Consider the following 24,572-nt stretch of genomic DNA (forward strand, 5'->3'; position numbering starts at 1 on the left):
ATATATACATTATTTTTTATAATTATATGAATATATTCAATAAATATATAATATTTTTTATAATTATGTAACTGTACATAATACATATACATACCACTTTTTATAATGATAAAAAATTTATTCTTTGTATTATAAAAAAATATTTTTTTTATGAAAAATTTATTTTTTTTTATGAAAAAATATTATTTTGACATGTATTAAGAGTATTTTATAATTTTTTTCTAGCATTTTAAGTTTTTTTTAATAAAAAAAAATTATCTTCAAGAAGATATTTTGGACCCGCGGGCCCACTGATGTTCTTTTCCCACTCTAAAAGCGGAAAAAATATCTTAGCCTTTCCATTCCTCATCATTAAAATTCCATCATCCTCTTCGGAATGAGTAAGTCTAAGAAGAGATAGAAGAAGAAAATGGAGATCGAAGCAGTGAGACGAAGAATAAACATGATTGCTGCCCACTTCGCTCCCAGCGAGGACTTTTCTCCCACCCACCTCCTTCCCATGGTTCCAATGCGATCTCATACCAGGTTGTGTGGCCATTTCCCTCTGATGTCAACAGGGACACTGTCTCTGCCGAGTTTCTGTAAGTCTAATACATGGCTTCATCTGGTGCTATTTCTTCATTCCATGTTTCTAAATTCATCGCATGCGCAGTGTCATTCTCATTCTTTTTCATGAATCTTTGATGCGTTAACAGCAGTTTGGCTTATCAAAGCTGTGAAGAATAACATGAGTCCCTCGCGTTTCTAGACTTAACGTAGAAAAACAACTCAATAACTAGGGTATTGAAATTTGAAGCATGCATCAAAGTCAAAATCAGTCATAGTTTCCAATCATTTACAATTTTTTTTTTTCCCGTTTTCTTGCCATTATTGCAGAATGAAATTTATATCCATCTAAATTTGAATGTGGTGCTATTCGAATAATTAATTTAAATTTTAAATATATTTTATTCATATATGAAGCACATATTAGCAAGAATTTTTTTTATAAACTTAATTTATTATGAATTTAAGTCTATCAAAAAATTAAAATCAGTTTAAATAAAAAAATTTTACATAAAAAATTAATATATTTGAAATAAAATTAATAACTTATTAATGAAATTGCTCTCATGCATCCAATTCGATTTCTATATTTTGCTCTGGTTATTGGTTATTCTTCTATTCTCTTTATTTCGTATCATCCATTTTCATATTACTACCTCTTTAATAATAATGGTTGCAACTGACTATTAATAATCGATAGCCTGTAATTCATTATTATCAATTGAAGCTGAACGATTAAATGGTTAAAAAATTAATAATTAAAAGCATATGTTATATTTTATTATTATTATTTTTAAATTTTCACTGTTGAATTATCAAAGAACTTTAAATAAATAAACTCATATTATTTCTAAAACATTTTTATAATTTAATTATGTTAACTATAAATATCTTTTATTAAATTTTTAAATAAGATATTTGCACAGAAAAAATTAAATTTTTTGTTAATTTAATAAATGTGCTTTACCGTTGTTGATTAAATTTTTTATTGAATTTCGAATGAAATTTATATTTAATAATTTTTAAAAATAAATTTAATATCATTAAATTAAATTTAATTGATATTATTTTAAAATCATAACAGTAATTCGTTTTTTCCCATTTTTTTCTTAAACTTCTAAACAGCGTCGTTTGAAGGGAGGGTAAAAAGGTAAAAGGACTCTTCTCTGATTTTCCCATTCCATGTCGGCTGTCGCTGCCCTCTCGTGCATATTGTTTCTTGCCGTTCCTTTCCTCTCATCCACTCTCTGAAATCTTCTCAAGCTAAAATAAATAAATAAATAAATAAATAAATAGAATACAAAATTGAAGCAAAGTTTAGATGAAGAGGATGATCGCCTTGGTTCTCTCACTAGCACAAAACCGATAGATGAGAAATGAACAACAAAACCCTCCCACCTAGCTCACCTGGATTGACTGTATCGCCTACTGAGCCCATTCGCTCCTTTCTTCTCTCAGCTTCCAAAGAACCACACCTTTCTCATGAACTACGAGACCTTGCTTCCACTCTCATCTCTCAAAATCATATACACTACAGATCTCTCCGTAGCATATGGATCGCATCCGACCCCTCCACCCGCCCTGAATTGATCCGCCTCTTCTCTGGATCCCAATTCATCTTCAACAGTCCTAAACCTAGGGAAAAGGTAAGCCTTTTAATTCTCTCTCTCATTTTTCTGTTTGGTTCGTGGGAAAGGTAAAACGAAATGGAAAATTTGAAAAGTTATGTCCAATCAGCGTTGAGCTGTTTTTATTTTATTCTATTGATAACCAAAAAAAGCATAATTGCTCCATTGAATGTATTTGTATAAATTGCGATGTAAGATATGTGTAGAAATATTCATGAAAAAGTTAAATGATGAAATTTTCTCCGCAACACCAAATGAAATGTATTGTACTGGTCTAATTAGCTTTGCTGTTTACTTTTTTTTTTTTTTTTCCCTTTTTTGACCTTTTTTTGTGATTGACATAGAGTGAAGAATTAAAGGCGAGACTGAAGAAACTCCAAGAATTGGCCGAGAGGAATGCATATCAAGAGCTTGTTAAGGATATTACGCCAAAGAAGGATGAGAATGAGCCTTTCTCCTCTTACAAGGATCAGCTTGGTTTTGGTAATTATCACTGTACTTGCAAGCTTAAATCCGAAATTCCTACTATAATATGATAATATGATATTAATTTTTACTCTACTCTGAATGGTTTACTCATTACTTGTTATTTAATAAAATTTGGAATTCGTTAGAATATAGAAGATGAATATATATATATATATATATATATATATATATATATATATATATATATATATATATATATATATTGGACACAATGAACTATAAGCATTACATATTTTTGAGTATTTAACCCCAAAATCGTTTAGAGTGTGGTAAGCTAATCCATATAGTCGACTCTTAAATTTTTGGACTCCCAAATTTTCTGTATAAAGGCTTAGTTGAGTTGAGTTGAGTTAAGTTGTTATTTATCTTGTCTCACTCTGCTTCTTAGGTTGTGATGATATAGATTAAAATAGTCTTAGTTCATTAGTTGGATCATTGCATGATGCAGAATTGCTGGAGATTAGAAAGGGTGTTTCAAGGGAATAGGAACATTTACATGAGACTAAGTAGAGTTTGGTGAAATGGTTAGGATACAGAAAATGGTGAAGTCCATTTGAAATTTATGGTGGTCTTCATACTTCAAATCCATAATTGTGAAGTTAAATTCTCATAATTTATCTTCCAAACATGGATTGTAAAAAAAAAATAAATAAAAAGCATATGGATTTTGAGGGGTATTGCTAGTGTACAATAGAGCAAGGAAACATGTGAAATGAAATCACTCTTGTTCTGAATTCTGATCACAACCCCAGTTTCAACAATCTTTCTATACTTCAGCTCCTAGTCCCACCTTTGCAACTACCTCGATTTCCTTTGCTTTGCATGTGTCCTGGCAGTTGCTGGTCTCTTCTTTGGCTATGGGTTGAAGATCTAAGGTTTTGACAGAGGCTATGGGTTGATTTTTGTTGGATTGGCAAAGTGATGGCAAAAGTTCTCTTCTTGGAGTTGGTTTTTCTTTTTTTGTTTCTTTTTATCTCCCTTTCTTTTACTATAACATGTGAGAAAGGATAGCAGTTTTTTATTGTTAAGCCATTCAAATTAGTTCTTCATTCCTTAGCATCATGCAAAAAATAAACGAGAAAGGAGTATTCTTCACCCTATTTCAAATAAATTTTTCGTTTTACTTGGTGGTGATAAGATTATATCTTTATTTTAGGTATTTGAGTTAATTGTTAATAATTATTATAAATCATAGATTCAATGTCTTTATTTAATGGATTTATGCTCTTTAATTAGTTGGATTTCTTGTTTTTACCTTATTTTGTAAATTAGTTTCTGTATTTTGCAAAATTTTTACAAATTTTTTATAATGATAGTACCGTTACGGTTATGTTATGGCAATGACTCGTGATAGCCCTTTTTCTTTTATATGTGATCATAACCATTAATACAGCTGCAACTGTGATTTAAATCCATGGTCAAAATTGAAAAGATATGCAAAGGTTTAGGTTCTGTAAGCTATTAAAGCTTATTCCAAAAATGAAATAATATTAATTATTAATTGATTATGTCATTGTGCTAAGTTGGACAATGAACATGCCTTAAAAAGATTGGCTAAAACTTTTAATTAATGATTTTTTTTAATCATTTGGCCTTAGATTTCACTTTTTATGGCCTTCTTAAATGTAGAATTATTTTTTTCTAGACTTCTGTAACTTCAAATTTTGCATCTTTATCTTGTTGTTCTGAATTTATGGCCTTCTTTAACTTCCGCAGGTTTACATGTTGCGCTTACCATGTTTACTGGCTACCTTGTGGGATATGCAGCATTCAGGGCATTGTTTGGCCACAATCCTGCAATGGTAAGATAAGATCCCACATGTGTGTGTGTGTAGAGAGAGAGAGAGAGAGAGAGAGAGAGACCGAGCTATTTGCCACCTCAATGATATGGCTTTTCCCTTGTCATCCGTTTGCATGTGAGCGTACATTCTAAGTTACTGATCTCAATTCTTCTTTTCTATTTTCTGGTTGAGCTGATATTGATGCCATTCTTTCCATTTAATCCAGAGTGCTGCTGGAGGGATTCTTGGTTTAGTGTGTGGAATGCTTGTAGAAACACTCCTTTTCATTATTAGAACTTCTAATCAAGATCCTAAATCATCAACTTCTACGTCTACGCTGAAGAAGAATCAGTAGACTTGATACAAAGAGGTTGGTTTTCTGAATCTGTGTTGTTGGATTCTGAGTTGTAAAGGTAGTTTATTTATCAATATTTGTTGTTTCCCGTCATCTGAATACTGGATTCTGAGTAGACATGGTCACCGTGTATGCGGAACTCGGTTTGGAAATTCAACAACGGGCTTGATGCTAAATTTTGTTCATGTCCTAAGTGAAGTGCAATAAAAACTTGAACAGTCTCTCTTTCTTCTTTAAATACTGAAAAAGATTCAAAATTTTGAATGTATCAATTCTAATCCCATGTCAATCATAGCCGCCTGTGGCTTATTATTTGTTGAAAATATATAATTTCATAGCTAAGGCCAAATTGGCAGCAAAGGCATCAAGAACAAAAAGAACCAAATCTGGAGGCGCTTCCTCCATCCAAAACAATCCTAGAATGCGGTAAACTTATCCTAGCTCAAGCGGGGGCTACCTTTAGAGGTAGCAAAGGATTCGTAATAATAATAATAATAATAATAATAATAATATATTTAGCTAGTAATTCTAATGTCAATTCACATTTAACTTTGAAGAGGATAAACATTCTTCTGAGACAAAAGAGCAAAGAAATTTGCATTTGAAATAATGGAAATGCTGCCTAATTGACAAACATTTTTTGTAAAAATTAATCAAACAGAAAGGAAAATGCATTCGCAAATGAAATGCACATCTCAAATTTATCAACGTTAATCGTCATAGTGCCATTTACAAATGATTTTCTTTAGCATGAAAAATCTCTTTGATTCTATCCTAAAAGTAGGATGATTATATCCCTGTTAGTATTAAGTTTCAAAATCTAAAATTAATTTTTTAAATAAAAATATCACTTTAAATGTTATTAAAAATAATTATTTAATATTTTTATAAATAAAACTAATTAAATTAAATTTTAATTAATTTTTTAACATTTTCTAATAATAATTTTTAATAACAATGTCAATCAGACTATATGACATAAGACCCTCGCACGCTGGGGAGACCTTAGACCAGCACCCCTACCAAGTGCAATGGAAATCACCGCTCTAGGCCATGGGCCTCTTTGATCACCCATTGACCCCGTCCAGGCATTCTTGTTCGGAAGAGGCTTGATGCTTCTTATTTATATCTGTTGTCTAATGCGTCTTCTTCGTGCTTCTTCGATATGGGATTTTCATGATATGTAACATGAGTTGGGCTTCGGCTTGGCTTCAAAGAAGTTCTTTGCTTACAAATAAGCTGTGTATGTCTCATTTTGTACATCCACTTTCACTCAGCATATTAGAAAAATTAGTAGGATCCATTATGTTTTTAGATTAAATAAACATTTACTTCATTGAAGTTGAATGGAGAATTCCATATAAGGTCGCAAGAACCCTATAGGCTTCTTTTTTTTTTTTTTTTTTTTAAACTTCTATCGTATTTGCATTCCAAAAAGTTTCTTCCTTGCAGAAGAAAGTTGAGTAGCAACATGACTAATATTCATGCGCATTGATGGCATCTCAACTGAACAAGCGATTCCAATTTCAAATATTGAAGTAAAACACTCAAGAATTTCATTATTTCTTATACTTCTCCAATTACTTTGAGTGCTATTTGTGACCTTGTTCTCTTGAAGAAGAATCGGATCTATACTTTGCGCCACTTGTTCAGGTAGGCTTCTCTTGACAAAATTAGGAAGGTTCAAATTTTCCCCAAACATACTATCAGTAGGTTTCTTTCCTGTAAACATCTCCAATAAAAGTATGCCATAACTATATATGTCACCATATGTCGAAACTTCGCTTCCCATGCCGTATTCTACAATTCAAAAATAAATCATATCATCAAATAACCATTTGTTAAGACATATGCAAAATATAACTTTGATAAAGTGATATTTAAAAAAAAAAATTGTCAATGCAATCGTGTTTGCATGTCAAATTGTCTTGAAAAATGATAAAAAAAAAAAGAAAAAACATTTATATTTACCTGGAGGAGTATAACCAATGGTTCCTTTTACTCCAGTGGAGATTGATTGATTGGTTGAAGGTTGGAGGGTGCCTTCAAGAAATATTTTTGCTAACCCAAAATCACCAACATGACCTATCATTTCATTGTCTAGAAGAATATTGCTCGGTTTGAGATCACAGTGAACTATTGTTGATTCACAATAGTGGTGAAGATACTCTAGTGCAGAAGCCACATGGATGGCAATATCTAGTCTTTGAAGAAGATTTAGACTCTTTGTTGCCTCATTTAATCCAAGATTTGGATGTAACCATTCCTCCAAGCTCCCATTGGGCATGAACTCATAAATCAAAGCCTTGAAATCATTGCCATGGTAATCAACACTTGAGCATGCTGTTATTAACTTCAGAAGATTTCGATGCCTAATGTTCTTTAAGGCCTCGCATTCAGCTATGAAACTTCTAGAAGCTCCTTGATGCATAAGATTAAGCACCTTCACAGCAATAACCATTCCCTCCTCACCTAGAATACCTTTATATACGGACCCGAAACTCCCTGTACCAATCAGGTTTGCTGAAGAGAATCCATTAGTGGCATTTCTGAGACTCTGATAGGACACCATTAATAGTGCATTTCCATCAGAGTTTGATTCAATTTCTCTTCTTTTCTTCCTCAACTGACTTAAAAACAAATACGTAAGCACAAGTATTAGGCCTAAAAGCACAGAAATCACAGAGATTATTATCTTCATTTGGAGACTCAATCTCTTCTTTGGCTTATTAAAAGTAGGGCATTTAGGCAAATGAAATTGAGGTATACCACCACAGAGATTTCCATTTCCCACTACTGAAGTTGCACTAGCATTTGTGAAAACTCCTTTCATTGGTACTGCCCCCTCAAAATTATTGTAAGATAGATTTAAAATCTCCAATGATCTCAAGCCCGCCAAAGCCTCTGGAATTTGCCCTGACAAATTGTTACGAGAAAGATCTAATTTTTGAAGACCCTGAAGCAAACCCAAAGATGAAGGAAGTCGCCCTTGGAAAGCGTTACCTTCCATGAGTAACTCTTCTAAACTTGTACAGCTTCCAAGGCTACTAGGAATCTCACCAGACAACATGTTATTAGAAACATCCAAATTTTGCAGATTTTTTAAGCTTCCTACTTCCATAGGAAGAACTCCAGTGAAATGGTTAAAAGAGAAGTCAAGAAGAGTATACTTGAATGAGGAAAGGCCTATAATTTGTGGAGGTATGGTACCGCTTAAATTGTTCCCAGAAAGATCCAATACACTTAATCTTTGGCAATTCCCCAGGCCAACAGGGATGTTGCCATGAAGATAATTTTGACCCAAACCTAGTACATCTATAATGGTTAAATTTCCTAGAGAGGGTGGAATAGAACCTGAGAAATTATTTCTTGTAAGATACAAGATTTCCAGGCTTTGAAGCCTTCCAATGGTAGATGGAATGACGCCTGAGAGTTTGTTGTGCCAGGCACTGAAACGTTTCAAGTTGGCAAGGTTCTCTATCCCTGGAGGAATGTTTCCAAATATTTGATTCTCATCTAGGACTAGTACCGAGAGTTTTCTTGAGAAGTTGCTGATTTGTTCAGGCAGCTTCCCCCCAAAGTTGTTGAAGCCTAAATCCAAGTACTCTAAATTGGTGCCATTAGCCAAAGATGACAAAAAAGTCATGTCATCATCAGCTTCCCCAGTACCCAGATGGTTAGAGTTCATCGTTAACCAATTGATCATGTATAGTTTTTCAAAAGAAGGAACTTTACCAACAATCTTATTATCATCTATCTCAAACACTTGTAGATTCGAGGCGTTCGATAAGGAAGCAGGAAAGAAACCAGTGAATTGGTTAAGGGAAATGGAAAAGAATTGCAGATTTGGAAGAGAAATTCCTAACTCTGATGAAAGACTACCATGAACAAGATTTGCTCCTACATCTAGAGTCATCAGTGAAGAGACGTTGAAAATGCAAGGTGGGAAATTACCAGAAAGATGATTATCAGACAAAGCTAGTATAGAAAGATTCTTCAACTGGCATAGAGTAGCAGGGACGTCACCAGACAAAGTATTTTCATAGGCATAGAATATCTGAAGAGAAGTTGCATTCCCCAAGGATGGAGGAATTGTCCCCACGAAACGATTGTGAGCTAGAGAAAGATACTGAATCTTTAACAAGACTCCAAGCTCCATAGGAATGCCTCCCTCCAACAGATTGTAGTGCACTCTGAAAGAAATGAGGTTAGTGCATCTAGATATGTTGGCAGGAATTTTGCCAGCAATGGAATTATTGTGCAGAGCTAGTATCTCCAATCGGCGAAGGTTGACAATCTGTGGAGGGATTTCACCACCAAAGCTGTTGTTCTGGAGACGCAATTCCCTTAAAAAGCTCAAGTTTCCAATGAATGAGGATATGGAACCTGAGAGCTTGAGGGATCGGAGGTCCAATGCTGTGACCCTTTGGTGCCTGCTGCCACATGAAACACCATGCCACTGGCAGAAATGGGTGGTATCGTTCCAGGAGTTTAAGACTCCAAGTGGGTCTTGATTAATGTTTGCCTTGAATTTTAGCAAGGCTAGTTGGTCAGTGTCGTTGCCATTGCTTGCAGAGGTGAGCAAGAATATGCACAAAAGAAAAGCAATGGCATGGATGGGAAGAGATGAGAAAGACTGCATTGAGCTCATGTGAGAGAAGAATTTGGTGCTGGTGATGGCTGCAATATTATTCATCTATAAAATGAATTTTTATAGTGCTCAAGTCAACATCCAAGGGACAATCTCGATGTATCAGCACAAAATCAAGCATGCGGGGTTAGAAGATTCAGGTTTAAAAACAGAAGAGCTAGCTAGTATTCACACATGAAAGTCAAAACTATACATCCTAAAACTTATTTTGGGGCTCCCAGCGCACGTTATGCCTAGCATGATTGTGAAAGTCAAATGAACCGCAAAAAACATTGTTTTTAATAGGAAAAATTATATCAAGGTAAGGTCAAATTTATCATGCAGACTAAATCCATTAATTTAATATATAGTTGAAATTTGAAGAATTTAAAATTAAGTTTGAAGTTTTTGATAAAAATAGTAGAAAATTATGTCCAATCTCCAAATTAGAAGTAAAAAATTATTAAGTCCTAAATATAGGCCAATTAATTAGCTTCATGGCAGCCAGGAAGAGAGGGGAGTGTGATTAGAAAGTTATAAGAACGAAGAAAAGTCAATCAAGTTGAACTTGATGCAATCAATTTTCATGTTCAAAAGGTTTTTTAATCGACAGAAATTATTTTTCTAAGTTTTTTAAAGCAAATTTTTTAAGTTAAAAAAAAGATAATTTTAAAAATTCAATTCAACTAATAAAATTTATTATTAAAGAACAAACTTCATTGACTGAGGAATTTGCTCAAGGCAGACATTTCTTGACTTCAAGTTTGTTACTTTGCTTCAAAACATAAATAAGAGTGGGGGGTGGGGGTATGGTGCCTTTTCTTTGCTTGCTAGTTTATATATTTTATTAGAATATGTTAACATTATACAAGATTTTTTACCGCTGAAAAGTCTACCATTATGGCGCAATTGCTTGGTGGCCCCATTTCTAAGGAAACCACAAGCAGACTACGCAGAGAAATAGAGTTGAATGATAGAATACTCCCACCATCACTGCTCTTTACACTCAGAAAAAATCAATTATCTTAAAATATGAAGAGTGGATCACGAGTGAAGGTGCATGTACCCCAAGAGCAGCCGTTAATCTCTGGAACTACATCAATTTTCTAGCCATACCTACCCCAATCACACACCATAAAAACAAGGAACCGGAAACCATGTTCCCATACCTGTCACAGGTGACACTCTTCACTCCCAATTGCCAAATGATATGCAAAGCACATTCCAGTATCCAAATACTAGGTCAGAGATATTCCAATTGCAACACCCTCTTTGTAGCAACTCCGTATATTCTACTGTTCCAGTGACCAGTGTCGGTCCGGACAGCTAGAACATTCGGAAAAATATTTAAACTAAAATGAGGAACCATAATTAACTCAAATATTAATAAGAAAAATTTTAAAAAAATTTTCGAAATAAAATACAACCAAGTTAAATGAGCCGGTGCCCTAGCGATAGGTAACCCAGTGGAAAGTTGCGGTCCTCACAACTAGAAGCCCTAAACCCGGGAGAAAATTCATAAAATAATTTTTGAGACTCTAGAGAATAGTTATTGATGTTTCTATGGCATTAGAATGCCAAGAAAATGCTTAGAAAATTTTTTTAATCGGTACAAACGATTTTGGCTCAATAAGTCAAACGAAGAGCATTTTGGTCATTTCGTCTTCAGAGATGATTTTTGACTGACTTGTTCAGTTAAGTAAATAATTATCATGACACAAAATGTAAATAAATATTGTTAAAAATTTAATTAAAAATGAATAGAAAATAAAAAGGAAAGAAAATGAAAGAAAATGGAAATTTTGACATCATTATGATGTCATTAAAATAATTTTAACCAATCACATGATGACACATGGCTAGCACTCACTTAAAATAAATAAATGGGCAGCAAATGAAAGAAAAAAATCAGAATTCCTTATCTTCTTCCTTTGGCCGAACTAGCACCTCCATCCTCTTCCTCCATTAATGCTTTTCCAAGCTTTGGTTCACCCATCAAGCTACCTCAAAATCCTAACTTGCCTTCATTAAAAATTATCCCTACCACTAGAGCAAGCCTTGTGCAGCAATTAGAAAGGAAGAAAGTGAAGTTTTTAAATCTTGGAAAGTGACTAAGTGAAGGTTAGTGCAATTTCTAAACCTCTTCCTTCTTTAATTCTTAGAATTAAGTTAACATGAGATGGAATTTCATGGAAAATGAATGAAACTATGCTTAAATGAAGAACCAAAATTTCGGCCAGTAATGAGAGCTTAGTGGTTTTATTGAATTGAGTTGATTACACCTGCCTACTAGTGTGTATTGCATTGTTTATATGCTTTGTATAATTGGATGGTGGTATTTGCATGAGATGTGAAGTTTGGAGGTTAGGGTTTGGACACAAACTTGAGACTTTGTTCATGTAAGGATGAAAATAAGTTTTAATGATCAATTAGTGACTATTTAGTTGTGTGTAAACAAGAAATAAAGTGAGTTGAGACTTGACATTTGTGTATGGGTGAGCTGCCTTGGCTAACCTGCAGGACTGAGCATGAGTCCAGCAGGTTTGGGCAGTTATAAATGGAGTTGTAGAGGTTCAATTGGTGCAAGGCTAATTAGACATGAAACTAGACACATAATGGCACCACATTGGTGAAGGAACCCTGCCCAGAAAATCAAACCAAGTTGGCCTAAAAATTACCCTAATCCGAGTGACTTGCATTCTGCCTGGGTAAAATGACCAAATGAACAGTGTCTATTCATTTGGTCATAACTCAGTGTAGAAAGGTCCAATTGACCTGAAATTTTACCAGCAGAAAGCTGAGACATAGACCTACAACTTTCATGAGGAATATAAATCCAAATTCTGCCCATAACCTAATCAAATTGCTAACCAAACTTAGGTTACCAAATCTGGCAGAACCAGTTTTGCCCAGAATTTTAGATTCTGTCCAATCCGGCCAGTTATGGTGTTTAGGCTATAACTTGAGCTACAAAACTCCAAATGGAGTGATTCAAAAAAGAAAATGTAACTAGACAAAATAAGAAACAACTTTCATGAAGACAATTTTGCCAAATTCCTACTGTACAAATGACCAATAGAACATTAAATATGAGGTTTGAAATATGAAAATTTTGAATAACTAACACTAAGCTTAGAAATGGTATTGGCAACCAATACCAATAATTTTAGAATGCAAAATGTGATATGTTGGGAGTATTAAAACCAATGTACCTATTGTCTATGCAAAAGTCAACATTTTAGTTGACTAATGAAATGAATAAAACACCTAAACTTAAATTTTAAGAATTGTACAATTAAAAAGTGTAACATGCCCTAGTACACCCAGTAAGATTGGTTTTGGTAGGTTGGCATGCCAATATGATTCAGTTAGCAGTACTGCACATGTCATTATGCCATTCTGTGATTTCATGGCTTTTAGCCATTCTGACATTATGATGATACTTGGCCTTGTGCCTAATATTTATTACATACCATTAGTCGCTCATTGCACACCGGGAGATACATATGTGACCGATGGTGTGACGGCCCGAGGTACTTGATACCCAGTGTCAGTTTACCCGTTTATCCAGTCCAGTCATCCAGCATAGGTTACTTGGGCAACAAAAAATGAAAGTGAATAAATTTAATGAAATTATGAATATAATGAGTATAAAATAAATAAGATTACTAATAATGATCGAAAAATTGTATGCATAAAACATCAGAACATGCATTGCATATTTATTTTTTGTTATTTCTTTTTATTTTATTATTTGCACCACTAAGCATTATTGCTTAGCGCGTTGCTTTTTGCCACGCGTAGGTTCTGGGGAGACCGACCGAGAGCTTAGTAGACCACAGACTGAGTAAGACTTTCTGCAGCTCTGCATAGTGTCCGTATCACCTCACTGACATCAGTGTATTGATAGAACACTAGGTTTCATTTTAAGTATTTTGTAATTAACTTTTATTTTTTCATGTATAATTAAGACTTATGTAATGTATTTTGATATTGATGTAAATAGTGAAAATTGTGCTTCTGAATGAAAAAGTGAATATTTATTGATGACTTTTACATAAATATCATATGAAATGAATGATTAAGAAATGAAAATGTTGTTGAAAAATATTGAGATTTTGTTGATGAAATAGAGTTTGGGATTGATTGAAAATTTTGTAAGTGTTTTTCACAGATTCCGAAGAACTGTTTTCTCCATTTTTAGCCGGTACTCTGCCGGGTTTTCTATAAAATTTGCGAAACTTCAAATAAATTGATGTTTTCCATAAATGACTTAAATAAATTATACTTCACCAATTGTACTTCATAATCATGATAAAAATAAATAAGGAATGATAAAAAGGATAAAAAAAAAATAGGGTTTTCCGGTATACTATGTGACATATCTTACTTGGCTATACTGTAGACGGGTAAGGGGTGTCACACCAATATATGAGGAGGTAGAGGCTTGAAAATATAAAATCTTTCACAGATATTTGGACAGATCTTTTTGATTCTCCAGATCCCAAATAACCACTCTCCCATCCAATCCTGTAAGGTAAAATGTGTTTTATGGATGAATGCACTCATCATGCATATGGAACCATTAATCAACATTTTTCTTCCCTCACCTGAAGTGCTGAAGCGCAGTGTTTTAGAACTGCCCTCCTCCCGAAGAGGCACGATACAACTGTAGTTAGGAGAAACCAAGTGTTATGCAATAATCTCCATAAAATCTAAATGTGGTTAAAAGAGATCACTGCCAACTAAATCACACTCCCTTTGGGCTAAGATCCCCTTATGTTTGTGCAAACATGATACAACATGTTTATACAATCTCAATTCTCAACCCTTCAATTTAAAATGAAAGGTAAATATTTCATAATTAGTATATAACCAGCTACAATATAAAAATTAAAATTTAATTTTTAATAAAATTTCAACCATTTAGTTTGAATTTAAGGAATAAGATTAGACAAACATGAGGATCCAAATCCCATTAGTTTCCTCCATACAGCATACAAACATGCATATGGGGGCAGAGCAATCAGCAAGTGAATTTAGGTTCGGGCTAATGGAACTGAAAATTTTTAGGTGACCAACAAAGATTTCTCCCTGCTCCAAGCATAATTTTTCTGCCCCCTCACACATTGGAGGGACCATTGATGTCAGAGGACAGAACTTTATGCCCAAAGTAGAAATAACTACTCAGCAAACCTATTAAAATAACAAATAATAGGGAAAAGAAAAAACAACAGAGCAGTTAAAAGTGACAAAAGTACTTTATGCAGTTCTCATGAATGCCTCCACGTGATCAACGCTCATACCAGTCTTTGATTGGCCATAAAATTTTCCAAACGTCTCCGAGAACTGGTAGGATACCCAAAAAAAAAAAAAAAAAAATCTAATGTTAAAAGCATTGGCAAATGCCTTTAAAAAATCTGGAAAGGGAAAAAAAAGAAAAGCAAAATGGATTTGGTTGTAACAATGTAAAATTGGAGCACTAATGTTGAAGCCCTTGTGGTGTCTTTAACCCTATATCCCGTGTTAGTTGAACTCAGGAACAAGCTAATGATATCTGTTTATGCGTAGGGGTCAAACTTGTCTATATCCTATATTTTCATATATTTTCCCGGTAGTTTGAAGTGCCACAGTACCACACTGATGTTCAATGTTTCAAGAATCCTTAATTCCTTATCAAATATATTTGCAAGACATCAGTTACTCTTGACTTCTCTCTTTGTTCTAAAGTACCTATGCTTGATATATATATATATATATATATATATATAAACTCTGATATCTAGAATTTCGCCTAATTAAACTGATCACATTGACACATTCTGATACAGATTAATCCATTTCTGCAACTTCCTAGTTTATAAATGAAAAAGGCCGATGTATTTATAAATATGTAAATGGAAATGCTTTTAAAAATTTCAGAAGTAGCACAAATTTTATCTTATCTATACCTTTGAACGTATAGCAGCTCATTTCAAAACTACACAGTGAAAAAAAAAAATCAACTGCTCATACTGAAATATTCCATGAGAGAAACAAATTGGCATCTCTTAATCTAGCATACCTGTGAACCATACTTTGAAACTGAAAATGACGATTTCCTTTCACCAAGGAACCTGACAAAGCTCCTAAAAAAATAAGGAAAAAACAAAATTATCACTTCACTAGTCTCCCTATATCTCACTCAAAAACACAAGCCATCTTATGCATAGTCACTAGAGACATTGTAGAAGTTCTCCCTTGTCAAAATCCCTAGATTTATGGATATGGGAGAGCTACTCAAGCTGGCAAATAATCATCAACTTGACAACCCCTCAATGTCTACCAAAACCAATGTTCTCCCCCATCAAATACACAACAGAACTATATGAAAACCGTTCTTTACAAGAAAGCATCAATCGTCCTACATCAACCCTATGTGAAATAGAATGCAAATCTGCAATCAGTGAAATAATGCAACTTTCAAAAGGAGGACAAATTACCAATTAAAAAGCTACGCATACACAAGACTGTAAAACATTACTTTGATATATCTACATAAACAACCCAGTTAACGCCAAAAGTTTGTCACTTGAGGCTGGCAAGCAAGTCTAACGTGCAGAAAAATAAAAATAAAAGGATACAAATCCAAGTCCAACTTCAAGTAACCTCCCTCCCCCAACCCAAAGTACTTGGATATTAATAGTCCTTTTGTAAGTTTTACATACCATATTCCTCTTTCTTCAGCTCCAAAAACCATTGGGTTGCAATCAAATCCCACACCTATGACCATTTTCTCAGAAACAAAGAAGACCTGAAAACAAACAATACATTATCCACAGTTCATATATTAACACAAAGTTAGTCACAAATGGTTGAGAAAATAACAAAAACTTAAAAGATTAACAAGAGTGGATGCTGACCCACATCACGGAGAGGTAAATCACAAAATGCAACATTTTGGGCCAGTGGAGGACCAACATCATCAACAAAGTAAATCATAGAATTATGACCTACAAAATAGTGCAAATGGCAGATATACAAGGTAAGCCAACCCCAACAGGTTCCAATATAGTTGATGCACCTAAGGTTTATATGCCTAAAAACTTAAAATAGATGAATAAGCACATGAAAATCAGGTAAAGTGAGGGCAAGGTTCTTATTAATTTCAGGCAATGAAAGCTATTTAAAAGCCTTGAAAGCATAAAGTATATAAATTAAAATAAAATTTTCTGCCAAATGGAATTTAATTAGATATAGTGAATAAAACTTATAAGACTACTAATAATGCATAGCACTTTGACCTTGCAAGTGACATACGGCAGAGATATTTCTGACCTACATAAGCTAAAGTATTGCCACTTGGTGACCACTTAACACCAAATACCCAGGAAAATGAGAGATCAAGCTGGATAATTTGCTGTTTCAACAGAAAATTAGCAGGGGAAAAAAATGTAGTGCCATGATCAAAAAATTGAGAAAAGAATGAAACATACATACATATATCTATAAAGACATTAATGAAGGAAAAAAGGACAAATACAGAAAGCTCAAAAAGCATGCATAACTAAATAAAAGACTCCTACCATTGGAAAAGCCTTCAATAATTTTAAAGTTAAATTGCCTCAAAACTAAGACACAGAGAGAGAGAGAGAGAGAGAGAGAGAGAGAGAGAGAGAGAGAGAGAGAGAGAGAGAGAGAGAGAGAGAGAGAGAGAGAGAGAGAGAGAGAACATTTCCACACAAACCCTCTTCATTTTAGACCAATCCTCATTCCTCAGAGTCACAAGAATACCACAACCTTTTATATCAAGTAAAATTTGCATATAATGTACTTTCCTCAGTAATTCAGGATAACACATCCCTTAGAGACCAATGAATCTCCACTGCAATGAAGGATGCACAAGAAAACAAGCACAACATATTTAATTAAACAGTTGCCTCCAAATGAACCACACTACCACAACACACTAGGATGGAAAATCAATTTCACTAGAACAACTTATATATTAACTGTAGCACATGCCATGGGCTGTGCATGTATGTATACTATCCTAACTTATAAGTTTTCTACTCAGTAACTCTATGCACATCATAACTGGTAAGAAACCAGAATGATTATTCTTGATCTCACTTTTAAGGTGGTGGATGCTCATTTTAACCTCTGTCTTCATCCACTCCTTGTTGGACATGGTGTGCTGCATCTTTAAATGCTCCATTTCAGACTGGCTTCAACCTCAATCTGAATAATAGGTTTATTTGGCATTGTTCAAGTTGTTAGTGAGAAAAGCACCATCCTAAATATGTTAATTAGAGATCATTAAAAATTGTTTTAAGTTATATTACACTTGTTCCAGTCATAAGAACTTCAAAATAGCTGAACAGTAGTTTCAAACTGTTTTTTCCAACATCTAAAAGGGTGCTTTTCCATAAAGAAAGTTTTAAGCTCAATCCCAAATAGGAACTAATGAAAGAAAATTTCAAGAGGCAAATGAGCAGAAGAGAAAGAAAGTGAAATTGTATTTCCTGCCTCTTGCTTGGATATCCTCTTAGAAAAGGATGTCAAGTTTCTATGTGTAGAAAGAGATGATTCTCATTGATTTCAATTAATCTGTACATGGGTATGTATATACAATTGATTCCTATAATTGTGTTCTACTAATTAGGAAGAAATCCTAAATAAAAAATCCTAAATAGGAATACAGAATATAAAATATACAGAGAAATAATATAGTGATTGACTTTCCATAACATAGTGATTGACTTTCCATAACACTCCCCCTCAAGTTGGAGCATAGATGTTAATCATGCCCAACTTGTTACAAATGTAGTCAATCCTAGCTCCATTCAGAGCTTTTGTGAAAATATCTCCTAACTGCTCTCCAGTTTTGATGTGTCCTGTTGAGATGATCTGTTGTTGACTCTTTTCACGAATAAAGTGACAATCAATCTCAATATGTTTGGTCCGCTCATGAAACACCAGATTAGAAGCAATATGAAGAGCAGCTTGATTATCACACCACAATTTCAGAGGTGGAGGTCTTAAAACCTGTCTCATCTAGTAATTGAAGTATCCACATTACCTCACATACTGATTGTGCCATGGCTCTGTATTCGGATTCAGCACTAGATCGAGAAACTACACTCTGCTTCTTGCTTCTCCAAGACACCAAATTTCCTCTAATAAAAACGCAATATCCAGTAGTTGACCTCCTATCAACCTTAGATCCAGCCCAGTCGGCATCTGAAAAACATTCAACATTCAAATGCCCATGATTACCATATAGCAAACCTCTTCCTGGAGCGCCCTTTAGATAACACAAGATTTGTTCCAAGGCTTCTCAATGAGCAACAGTTGGGGAAGACATAAACTGACTTACCACACTAACGGCATAAGCAATGTCAGGACGAGTGACTGTAAGGTAGTTCAATTTTCCAACCAATCTCCTGTATCTCTCTGGATCTTCAAACAACTCACTATCCCCTGCTAACAATTGTAAAGTTGGAGTCATTGGTGCGCTACAAGGCTTAGCACCTAATTTTCCTGTCTTTGTCAATAGATCGAGGACATAGTTTCTTTGAGACAAGAAAATACCCTTCTTACTTCTCATAACTTCGATACCCAAGAAATATTTTAACAATCCCAAGTCTTTGGTCTGAAACTGAGTTTGGAGGAAGGTTTTAAGAGATGAAATACCTGCAGAGTCACTCCCAGTGATGACAATGTCATCCACATAGACTATCAAGAGAATTAGACCAGCCTCAGATTGCCTGTAAAATACTAAGTGATCACACTTACTCTTTTGCATACCAAATTCCTGTACTGCTTCACTGAATCTCCCAAACCATGCCCTAGGACTTTGTTTCAAGCCATAAAAAGACTTCCGAAGCCTACAAACTTTACCCAACTCCCCTTGAGCAACAAACCCAGGTGGTTGCTCCATATACACCTCCTCCTGAAGATCACCATGAAGGAAAGCATTCTTGATATCCAATTGATGCAGGGGCCAAACATATGTAGCTGCTAAAGAGATAAACAAGCGAATAGAAGTAAGTTTAGCTACAGGAGAAAAAGTATCAGAATAATCAACCCCATATGTCTGAGCATATCCTTTTGCTACAAGGCGTGCTTTTAACCTAGCCACAGAACCATCAGGATTTACCTTTACTGTATATACCCATTTGCAACCAATAGCTTTCTTACCAGTGGGTAAAGGCAATAGTTCCCATGTACCATTAGCATCTAAAGCCTCTATTTCCTCTTTCATAGCATCACACCAGCCAGGATGAGATAATGCCTCATCAACAGTATTAGGGATAGGAACAGAGTCTAAAGAAGTAACAAAACACCGAGAACAAGAAGACAATTGATTATAAGAAACAAAAGAAGAGATAGGGTAAATACATGAACGTTTACCTTTACGAAGAGCAATGGGTAAGTCTAGATCAGAATCATGATCAGTATGAGGTACAGGATCTCCCAACGAAGTAGCTGGTGGAGGATCTGAGTCAGGAATCTCCAATCTCCTGGAATAAACATGAACAACGGGAGGTCGAGTAGGTCTAGAGACAGAAGGAACAGGCTGTGGGAGAGGACTAGACATTGGTTGGACAGTATATATTAAGAGATCATCCTCCTCCCCCTGATTCTCATACACAGATGATGGAGGAAAAAATGGAGTGGACTCAAAAAATGTGACATCTGTAGAAACAAGATAACGATTAAGAGTAGGAGAGAAACAACGGTACCCTTTTTGGAGCCGGGAGTACCCAAGGAAGACATATTTGAGAGATTTTGGATCCAATTTAGTAACATGTGGACGAACATCACGCACAAAACAGGTACAACAAAAAATACGGGGTTCAATAGGGGACAAAGATTTTGTAGGAAACAAAGTAGTATAAGGAATATCCTCATTAAGGACAGAAGACGGCATACGATTGATAAAAAAACATGCCGTAGAAACTGCATCCGCCCAAAAGTATTTGGTACTTTCATCTGAAAAAGAAGAGCACGAGTTACCTCAAGAAGATGACGATTTTTTCTTTCGGCCACGCCATTTTGGGATGGGGTATCCACACAGGAAGACTGATGAAGAATGCCATTTTGTGTCATATAAGGTTGAAATTGTGCTGAAAAGTATTCTTTGGCATTGTCACTTCTTAATATGCGCACAAAAATATTAAATTGAGTTTTGATTTCATTACAAAAGGCACAAAAGATAGAAAACAACTCAGAACAATTCTTCATTAAATATAACCAGGCAACACGAGAGTAATCATCAACAAAAGTAACAAAATAACGAAATCCAGTTTTAGATGTAACAGAACAAGGACCCCAAACATCAGAATGAACTAACTCAAAAGGAGATGAAGCCCGTTTATTGACTCTAGACACAGAAGGCAAACGATGATGTTTTGCAAACTGACACGACTCACATTCTAGTACTGATAAAGACTGAAATTGAGGACACAGCTTCTTCATGGTAGATAAAGAAGGATGACCCAATCTACAATGAGCTTCAAGAGGTGTTAAGGTACTGGAGCAAACAAGCGACCGCGGTACGTGATTTTCTAGAATGTAGAGACCACCTGACTCGCGTCCTCTACCAATAATCTGCTTCGTCGTAAGATCCTGAAACAATCACTGATCAGGAAAAAAGGAAACAGAACAATTTAAGGTACGAGTAAGTTCACTAACAGAAAGTAGATTAAAAGAGAATTTTGGTAGACACAAAACAGAAGACAAAGAAATTGACGAAGTCGGGTTCGCAGTTCCAGAACCCATGACACAAGAAGTAGAGCCATCAGCTAAAGTAACAGAAGAGGAAGTGAGATTAGACTGAAAAGCAGATAGAAGACTAGAATTACCTGTCATGTGATCTGTCGCACCAGAATCAATAACCCATTTGGATGAAGAAGACACAAAGCATGTAGTGGATTTACCTGACTCAGCGATCGCAGTGACAGGGGAACTGGTAGGCTTTAGAGATACCTGATACTGGGAAAATTGTGCAAAATCCTCTGCAGATACCAAAATAGTTTTCTCAGAGGAAGATACTGTAGAATTCTCTGCTGCCATATTTGCCATCTGTGATCGCTGATTTTTTCTCTGAAGTTGCGGATAATTATATTTTGTATAGCCAGGCTCATGGCAATAATAACAAATGACTCCTCTTGAGTCCTGATTAGAACTAGCCTCTCCATTACGCTACATTGCTGTTCGTAATTCCTCATCTACTTCCTCTTCTATTACCCTGTTGTCCATTTGGATTACGGCTAATAAGAGCACTACTGGCAGGCTGTGAAGATTGAGTATTCTCTGTACGAAAGACCCGTGTGAACGTTTCATGCAAAGAGGAAATCTCAGAACTGGAGAGGATCTGAGATTTAGCAGTCTCATACTCTGAAGGAAGGCCTGCAAGAAAACTCATAACAGCTAGTTGCTCCCGTTGGGCCTGTTGAACTTTCACATCAGGACTAAAAGGCAACAATACATTAAGTTCCTCATATACCCGTTTAAAATCCATAAAATAAGCCGTGAGAGACTTAAACTCTTTCTCAGCACGGTAGAATGCCTTAAAAATATCATAAATACGGGAGATATTCCCTTTACCAGAATACAAAAAATCTAAGTAATCCATCAATTCCTTAACAAATTCACAGTGATTAATTAAACTAATTACCTCACTATAAATCGAGTTCCGAAGCTGCAAAAACAACCGAGCATCCTCCCTTAGCCAAGTTTGTCGTGTATCATCAGTGGGTGGATCTTTAGTAAGGTGATAATCCTTATCAATGCTACGCAAATAGACCCTAACAGTCTTACTCCACTCCAGGTAATTCGAACCATTAAGTTTGTGTTCCGTGATCTTAGTCATCACTGGAATCACATCAGAAATAACATTCTTATTGTCTGCCATTTGTTGAGACAAAGAAAACTAACCAAAACGCTAATCCAAAGTGCTTATAGCAGCAAAATAACCCAAAATCACAAATCAAGCAAATACCAAAATAGGATCTGAGAACCAAACCTCAGAAGTCCTTTAATGGTTATACTGGATTAGGCAACAGCACACAGTGGTGGAATGAGGGGGTTGAGACGACGCCGGAGATGTTGATCGGGGTTGAAACGGCCGGTCGGCGGCCAAGGTCTCTCCTGAGCTGGGTAGTGAGAACAAATAGTCACCCTAGATTGATGACCTGCTCTGATACCATGTAGAAAGAGATGATTCTCATTGATTTCAATTAATCTATACATGGGTATATATATACAATTGATTCCTATAATTGTGTTCTACTAATTAGGAAGAAATCCTAAATAGGAATACAGAATACAAAATATACAGAGAAATAATATAGTGATTGACTTTCCATAACACTATGGTTTGTATTTTTTTCCATCACAATTTAGTAATGCTCAAAAATTTAGAAGTAAAGACTATTTTTGTAACTTAATAGCACTTATCTTAATTTCCTTGCATTCTCTCCAGCTTGAGTGAATATTACAAGCATGCTAATTTCCCACTGGCGCTCTCCTTTTCCCTCCTTGTTTATGTACTCAAACAAAAGAAGTTAGCTCAACTTCACTTCTCTTCATTTCCTCTTCCCACAAACCAAACAAACTGTAAATCTATTTGGGAGCACTAGCCAATCTACCACATCCTGACAGGTAGCAGGTTCCAGTCTTGTCCAAGGAAGACTTGCAATAAACAGTATTCTTCCATGGCTCAACAGACTCCTGAGGCTCATTTAGTATGCAGAAAATCTTCTGCTAACAAGCCACCATCATGGGACTAATGTATAACTCTCCACAAACTCAGAATTGAAACTAAACCATAATCCTAAGTTTCTGGAGTATTTGACCATGAATTTTCTTGAATTCCTTGGCTGCATCACTAGTTCCCAAATTCTATCATGGAAACTAATAAAGAAACTAGTTGGAGCCCTAACTGCACCTGTAATACCATAGAATAGGTTCTACATTACAGCCAAATCTCATCATTAAAAAAAAAAAAAATCAATTTCCAAAGCTTTGGTAGGACAAATTCTTCCAATATAATTTTGTTCATAAAAATAGTTTCTCCTGCAAATGAAAATGATAAAAAAAAAAAAAAAAATCAAACCTCTCCAAATTTGGAGTCTGAAGAAGAGCCTGCTTTTGAGTCCCTGGCCATGGGTAAAAGGAAATCACAAATAGAGAAGAACTTAGATAATGGGAAATAGAACAAAAAATGTATAAATCAATAATGCTCCAAAACCATGACATGCCTTGTATCAACACCCTTTATAAAGGTGGAAAGAACTCGACATTTTCCATCAGTAGATGTTGTTGTGAGAAAAATCTGTAGTGATAGGCACATGATAAACAACTTTAGAGGGACAAAGTTATATATATAAATCTGTGCGTGTGCATGTGGGTTGAGGTGCTAGAGCTGGTGTCTCTCTCTCTCTCTCTCTCTCTCTCTCTCTCTCTATATATATATATATATATATATATTCACTCTCTCTCTCTTTTTTCCCCTTAGTCTTTCCTAGAATATTACACAACCCATTAATTTATTGAAGGAACCATTTTCACCATACTTTCTTCCACTTTATTTCTAAGTTTATAGGTTTATCTCTCTTCCTCTCACTCTCAAGTAAGAACACCATCCATGAAGTTTTTCTACTAAGGTAAATTTCACTTCCATTCCATTAACAATGCTCCCACTAATCACTACTAATAGTCACCTTCATTATGTTGCTCTCTTGCTTCATCATAAAAACACCTCTTCATGTATTTGTACCACCTATTTCTTCTTTAGATTTGATACCCCTACAACCATTTTACTTTAAGGATGACAAAGTCCGGAAGAAATTGGATTATTACTTCAGTACACATGGGGATCAAGAAATCCAATTTGTTGTGCCATAGCCAAGGAAAAAAAGCCCATCTACAGCACTGCTTCACATCCATTTATTGCTCCCCTATTCTTTTCTCTATTCCTATTGCTTTGAAAATGGGTTCAGAAGTTTGCAAAATGTAAAGCAGTTTTTTGAAAATTCATTCTCTTCTTTGAGAACACAGTGTGCCATGTTGAGGTCATTAATTTAAGGGACAATCTAACCTTTAACCAGGCATAACATAGACAAACAGATATTGCAATCAAGAAGAATTAGTCG

The 24,572-nt window shown here is 35.0% G+C and overlaps 4 protein-coding genes across 22 annotated transcripts in view; 1 reads left to right on the forward strand and 3 right to left on the reverse strand.

Moving 5' to 3' along the window:
• The first annotated feature begins 1,746 nt into the window (after positions 1 to 1,746).
• On the forward strand, positions 1,747 to 5,020 carry LOC110663503 (uncharacterized). Of its 2 annotated transcripts, none has more exons than XR_009144937.1 (4): positions 1,747 to 2,192; positions 2,519 to 2,657; positions 4,380 to 4,579; positions 4,671 to 4,892. XR_009144937.1 is itself a non-coding variant. In XM_021822816.2 (4 exons), exons 1-4 carry the CDS (start codon positions 1,923 to 1,925, stop codon positions 4,797 to 4,799), a joined length of 624 nt encoding a protein of 207 aa, XP_021678508.1. In that variant the 5' UTR covers positions 1,747 to 1,922; the 3' UTR covers positions 4,800 to 5,020. The 2 variants fall into 2 exon arrangements, 1 of the variants encoding a protein (XP_021678508.1); XM_021822816.2 differs by having other exon boundaries at positions 4,380 to 4,465; positions 4,671 to 5,020.
• A 1,193-nt stretch (positions 5,021 to 6,213) lies between these two features.
• LOC110663505 (probable LRR receptor-like serine/threonine-protein kinase At3g47570) lies at positions 6,214 to 9,756 on the reverse strand. Its single transcript, XM_058138682.1, has 2 exons — positions 6,771 to 9,756; positions 6,214 to 6,599 (listed from the first exon to the last, which is right to left on the reverse strand). Exons 1-2 carry the CDS (start codon positions 9,493 to 9,495, stop codon positions 6,214 to 6,216), a joined length of 3,111 nt encoding a protein of 1,036 aa, XP_057994665.1. The 5' UTR covers positions 9,496 to 9,756.
• Positions 9,757 to 10,408: 652 nt separating this feature from the next.
• Positions 10,409 to 24,572, reverse strand: part of LOC110663506 (actin-related protein 2/3 complex subunit 1B) — a 37,032-nt gene continuing 22,868 nt past the window's right edge. For 4 of the 18 annotated variants that reach the window (XM_058138205.1, XM_058138211.1, XM_021822828.2 and 1 more), the window contains 9 exons: positions 23,534 to 23,576; positions 16,747 to 16,828; positions 16,336 to 16,421; positions 16,053 to 16,222; positions 15,494 to 15,557; positions 14,736 to 14,778; positions 14,040 to 14,098; positions 13,854 to 13,959; positions 10,409 to 10,683 (listed from right to left, as the gene is read on the reverse strand). In XM_058138205.1, the coding sequence (XP_057994188.1) occupies positions 10,673 to 10,683; positions 13,854 to 13,959; positions 14,040 to 14,098; positions 14,736 to 14,778; positions 15,494 to 15,557; positions 16,053 to 16,222; positions 16,336 to 16,421; positions 16,747 to 16,828; positions 23,534 to 23,576 (664 nt within the window). In that variant the 3' untranslated portion in view covers positions 10,409 to 10,672. Of the gene's footprint in view, positions 10,684 to 13,853; positions 13,960 to 14,039; positions 14,099 to 14,354; positions 14,626 to 14,690; positions 14,779 to 14,877; positions 14,944 to 15,493; positions 15,558 to 16,052; positions 16,223 to 16,335; positions 16,422 to 16,746; positions 16,829 to 23,533; positions 23,577 to 23,678; positions 23,753 to 24,572 lie in introns of those variants that run through there. The other 14 variants (XM_021822818.2, XM_058138203.1, XM_021822822.2 and 11 more) reach the window with 13 other exon arrangements.
• Positions 21,640 to 22,790, reverse strand: LOC131174544 (uncharacterized). Its single transcript, XM_058138215.1, has one exon. The coding sequence runs from the start codon at positions 22,328 to 22,330 to the stop codon at positions 21,641 to 21,643; it is 690 nt and encodes a 229-aa protein (XP_057994198.1). The 5' UTR covers positions 22,331 to 22,790; the 3' UTR covers position 21,640.

Source organism: Hevea brasiliensis, chromosome 16, assembly GCF_030052815.1.
Source record: "Hevea brasiliensis isolate MT/VB/25A 57/8 chromosome 16, ASM3005281v1, whole genome shotgun sequence".
Lineage (NCBI taxonomy): Eukaryota > Viridiplantae > Streptophyta > Magnoliopsida > Malpighiales > Euphorbiaceae > Hevea > Hevea brasiliensis.